General features: G+C 40.2%; 1 protein-coding gene across 1 annotated transcript in view; it reads left to right on the forward strand.

Moving 5' to 3' along the window:
* LOC138017101 (receptor-type tyrosine-protein phosphatase delta-like) overlaps positions 1 to 5000 on the forward strand; it is a 167960-nt gene that overhangs the window by 31148 nt on the left and 131812 nt on the right. The window contains exons 6-7 of the mRNA XM_068864302.1: positions 849 to 1145; positions 4781 to 4884. Coding sequence (XP_068720403.1) covers positions 849 to 1145; positions 4781 to 4884 — 401 coding nt within the window. The remainder of the gene's footprint in view (positions 1 to 848; positions 1146 to 4780; positions 4885 to 5000) is intronic.

Below are 5000 nucleotides of genomic sequence, written 5' to 3' on the forward strand. Positions count from 1 at the left end.
TATGTAGGCTGCATGGTTATTCACTAAACCATGTTCACGTGATTCGATCATTAGGCTTTCCTCAGAGTGAACAAAAATTGGATAGTGAAATTGTTTTCTTTTTCTCTTGATTTCTTTTGCTCTGGTTTTGTAATCTGTATTCTAGTATTGTTATCATCATTGTGGACATGAAACAGTTTCACGAATGTTACTAGTTTTGTAGTATTTAGCCTTTAACCTTAGACCAGTTGATGTTGGTCCCAGAGCGCACAACAACAACAACAGGGATGCCCTTCATTGGAACTTTCCCTATTGTCCTCATCGTCATCGTCATCAACATCACCATCAACAAAAAATTTAGAGTTTTCAAATACCATGCTTAGAAACTACAACGGCTGGTACCTCTTTGCCTCTACTCTCTGAAGCCTTCATGTTCCCTTTTCAGGATCTTAGTACTTTTCCTGTTTCTCTCTCTCTCACGTTGCTTTTTTCATTGCTATTGCCATGCACTGCCTTGTCTATGATGATAATTTTCCAGTTGTTGTTGTTTTCGTGGACAGTAATAGATATTCATGTAATGTTATTGATCGGTTTGTATAGTTAAATCGCATAATAAATTCACCTCATCACCATCATCCTTGTCATTGTCATTGTGCTCATTTCCATGCTCATCATCATCCTCATTATCATTTTTCATGGTCCAAAAACAAAAACTAAGACATTTCTTAAATTGTTGAATGCATAGAGTTGTTATCCATGCGAAAGTTGAAACTGCATTATAATTGCTTAACAACTTAATTAGACACAACCAATTTTCTTTACGGTACAAAAATAAATGATGTGAATCTGATTCCTCGTTGTTTCAACAGGCGCAAGTCCTCCAACAGAATTACGCGGGGAGGTCACATCAGGCACAAAAGTCGTCGTTTTTTGGAAAGAGCCTTCAGATAAGAATGGTGTTATCCGAAAATATCGCATAAAGATCTACAATACCAAGACTGGAGAAGAAGTTGGTAGTATAGAGATCGATGCACAAGAATATAGCAATGGTTTTAAAAAGGAAGTAACCAAACTGACGCCATATACAACGTACACGTTTGCAGTACAGGCAGTTACCACTGAACCTGGAGAGATGGCAAACTTCACTGCTAGAACATATGGAGAAGGTGAAAGAAACTTTGTCAAATGATGATAGTTAATTAGTTCTTATTAACCGAGCGGGAGGTCTGTATGGGAGAATCTTGACCGAGGTCGCCAGTACAGACCGAACGCAGTGAGGTCTGTACCAGCGACCGAGGTCAAGATTCTCCCATACAGACCGACCTAGCTCGGTTAATAAGATGTTTATTATATGGCAAACAAGAACAATTTAATTCGTTTAATGTAACTGGTTTGTACTAACTGACATTTTGCTTGGGAACGACGATGAGTGGCGATGAGCTGAACTTAATTCTGTCAAAGTTTTCTCATCCTCTCTTTTGTCATCATGCTGTTTGGCACTTCCATAAATAAATATTGGTAGAAGAAAATGCTCAATATTTTTGCATTTTAGTTTGCATCTTTTCACCGCGAAACATTACCGGTCTAGATGCCGGTCTAGATGGGAAAATCTAGACCGCGGTCAATATCGATTTTACCCAATCAAATTCGTGAATTTTGTAGTTCCCAGTCCTCGTGAGACAGAGCCGTATAATAATGTAACTATAATGACTACATGTACCTTGCAGAGTGACTGATGTTCATTCAATTGTGCTAAGCACAGATCCTGCTTCAATTAAACACCACCAGACCTTGACCCTCACTGTCATGTACAATTGCTACCGTAATTTCAACTATGAATAGGGAGCTTGAGCACGCGATGTTTTGAGCAACTGGAAGTTAACTTTCCGCATGCCAGTGATGTCTCCCAGAATTTTTAACTAATCATCTCTAATAGAGAAAAGATACTAAGCAATACAAATGTAGATGTGTGAAGGCAAGTTAAAGAAGAAAACAACTCACTTCCGGTTGCCGTCCGTAGAGAATCGGGACCTTGAGATCTACAACGGCGACTTCAACGAAAACGTCATCTCAAAACATCACTTTGCTTTATCATAATTCTTTCGCGGGTATTCGATCTCGTTAACCTCTTACAATTTGGGCGAAGTGTGAAAGATTCTCTTTTTCGTGCTCACGTTGTCGTCAAAATCTCAAATTTGGTAATTTCACGTCGTCCTTATGCAGAGTACTACAAGACTCCGTCTTATAAAATGCGTACCGCACGTGCTGCACGTGCAGCACAATTATTTTTGCTCTTTTAACGAATGATATTATTGTTTTGTGGCGATGTCGTAGTTATAGCCGTCACCGTTTCTTAAATTCCCTACTGCTTGAAGCCTGGTTTACACTACGACATAAGCATAAGCATAAGCGGAGTAAACTGGGAGTGAAATAAACATAAGCATAAGAAAAAGGAATCGTTTCCATTTTCTTTTATTTATGCTTATGTCACGTTTATAACTGTGTAAACTGGGGGCAACATAAACATAAGCATAAGACCGAGGTGTCAACTGTTTTTATGCCAACAGATATTCATGTTAATACTGCCTAAGACGGCGTCCGAAGGTACTGTTTTTTTACAAGAAACGTGCTGCGGCGGTTCGCAATTATCCCTGCCTTTGCGACAAATCGTCGCAAATAAAATTCTCATTCTGCAGGTTGCAGTTCCCGAGTCTCCTTGTTCTTTCCTCTTTCGGAAAATAACCCTTAGAAAATACCCAACAGGACCTCTTCAGTCTGTTTTCTCGTTCTCTTTCTTGTCACCGTCGTCGTCTTCTTCTATAAAGTAGAAGGAGTAATAATAGGAGGAGAATTTCTTTTTTTTGCGTCATTTTGGAAACGTTCCGGGTCCCATTCTCCAGCGAGTTTTTTCCGGAGCAAACAGCGCTAAAAAACAAGACCTTTGCAGGCCCCCTACACGTGCATTTTTCACTTTGGTGCATTTCTTTGCCGTCGTCAGAAAAACAACAACGTGAAACAGCCAAATTTGAGGTTTTTATGAAGAACGTCAGCACTGGAGGATAAATTTTCATTTTCTCCCCTCAATTAAGTGTCGTTCCGACGAGGGTCACGTTTGAGGAACCACCACACTCATGTCATCGTAAAAGGTCGAAATAGTCACGAAGGGATTAAAATAACGCGAATTTATACAACTGTTTCGAGAAAGGTTGTCCAAAGGAAGCATAAAAGCCTACGCGACAATGCCGAAAGGCATAATGGTAAGCTGTCAGTCAACGAAAGCATGACGGCAATGCTATCGAAAACCTCACTTAGAAACACGTGCTCATCTTTTGTTACCGACATTGAGATACCAGAGAGTTTCAAAATTCGGGCCATGAATTAGTAACAAAGGGTTCGAATTTACAAAGAAAGCAAGATTCTGACGACTTTGAGCTTACTTATTTTATGTGATGTTTCGCAGGGAAAGTTTGAGAATGTACCAAAAGTCGCGATGGACGTGTTTTGGTAGCTTGATGGCGGGAGAGAGCTTCAACATGAGTCTGTGCGGTCATATCCTAAGAACTATTTCACCCAAATTGCTGGCCATCGTAGGTCTTCATTGTACGATCGTGGCATCCTCGATTCTGGACGTTCACTACATATTAAACACTGTCCCATACTACCATTCGGCATTGCCGCGAACGCTCTTACACTTTTTTTGGACAACCTTTCTCGAAACAGCTGTATTTTAAGATGACGTTCTCGTTGCCGTCACCGTTGTCGTTGCTTAAGCTCCCCTAACAGGGAGCTTAGGCAAGGATCACGATGACGGCTTCCGGAACGCCACAAAAAAATAGGTTTAATCAGCAAAAACAGTAGCTCTGCGCGCCCTGCACGTGCGTTTTACATTTTGGTACATTTCTTTGCAGTCCTCTTTTGGACAACGACATGATTTGACCAAATTTGAGGTTGTGTAGAGGACGTGAGAACCTCACGAAGCATTTTTCCTCAAACAGCCGCAAAATTCATGACAATTTTATTCCTGCAATGTTTATACACACTTTCCATTAAGAACGACTTCGGGTTGTAACGAAATTATTATAATAACGGGAAATATTATTTTGGAACGACGTTCCTTGCGTAGGCTCCCTAATTGGGAGCTTTAGCAACGACAACGGGAACGGCAACGAGAACGTCATCTCAAAACATAAATTCTCATTATTGTAATAGCTTTACGACTATTCCAAGTTATTTAATATGACAAAGGTGTGGCAGCTCCTCTGGGATGAAATAGTTATCAGCGGCGGTTAATTTAGGGGAGAAAATTAAAATTTATCCTCAAATGCTGACGTTCTTCATAAAACCTCAAATTTAGGTTTTTCACGTTGTTGTTTTGCTGACGATGGCAAAGAAATGAACAAAAGTGAAAAACGCACGTGCAGGGCGTGCAAAGCCTTGTTTTTGCCCACTAAATATGCAAATTTGTGACGTTCTCGTTGCCGTCGCCGTTGTCTTTGCTAAAGCTCTCTATAACTCCTAACCGCGGACAGAACGTTGGATAGGTCCATGTCACAACAGGTCACATGTAGGTAAGATTGAACATGAAGTGCCAACAAATACGAATTGACTCTAATGTATTCTAAGAAACATTCGATCCAGATCCTGAGAAGTTGATTTTTTCCTCAGAAAAAGATGTCATCTTCACATAATGTTAGCATTAGCACTTGGTTGCTCTTGCACTCAAACATTTTTAAGAGCCTTTTCCAATTTTGAAAGCTTTGGCGGTAAAACCTAATGCTGCAAATTGATTTGTTATTCACAGTTCCCGGTAAACCAAGAGAGGTGGAAGCAACGCTGGATGATGGTAACATATACGTATTTTGGGAGGAGCCAAGCAATCCCAATGGTATAATTCTTAAATACCAGGTAAGGAGGTCATTGATCTAATTTAGTAGCGGTAACGTTACACCGATTTTAGTAGTGCAGGTGGTATTCACTTGGTACTCACCTCATAGGGGGATTAGTTGTTGTTGAGAATAAAC

The sequence above is a fragment of the Montipora capricornis genome, chromosome 9 (assembly GCF_036669925.1).
Source record: "Montipora capricornis isolate CH-2021 chromosome 9, ASM3666992v2, whole genome shotgun sequence".
Classification (NCBI taxonomy): Eukaryota; Metazoa; Cnidaria; class Anthozoa; order Scleractinia; family Acroporidae; genus Montipora; species Montipora capricornis.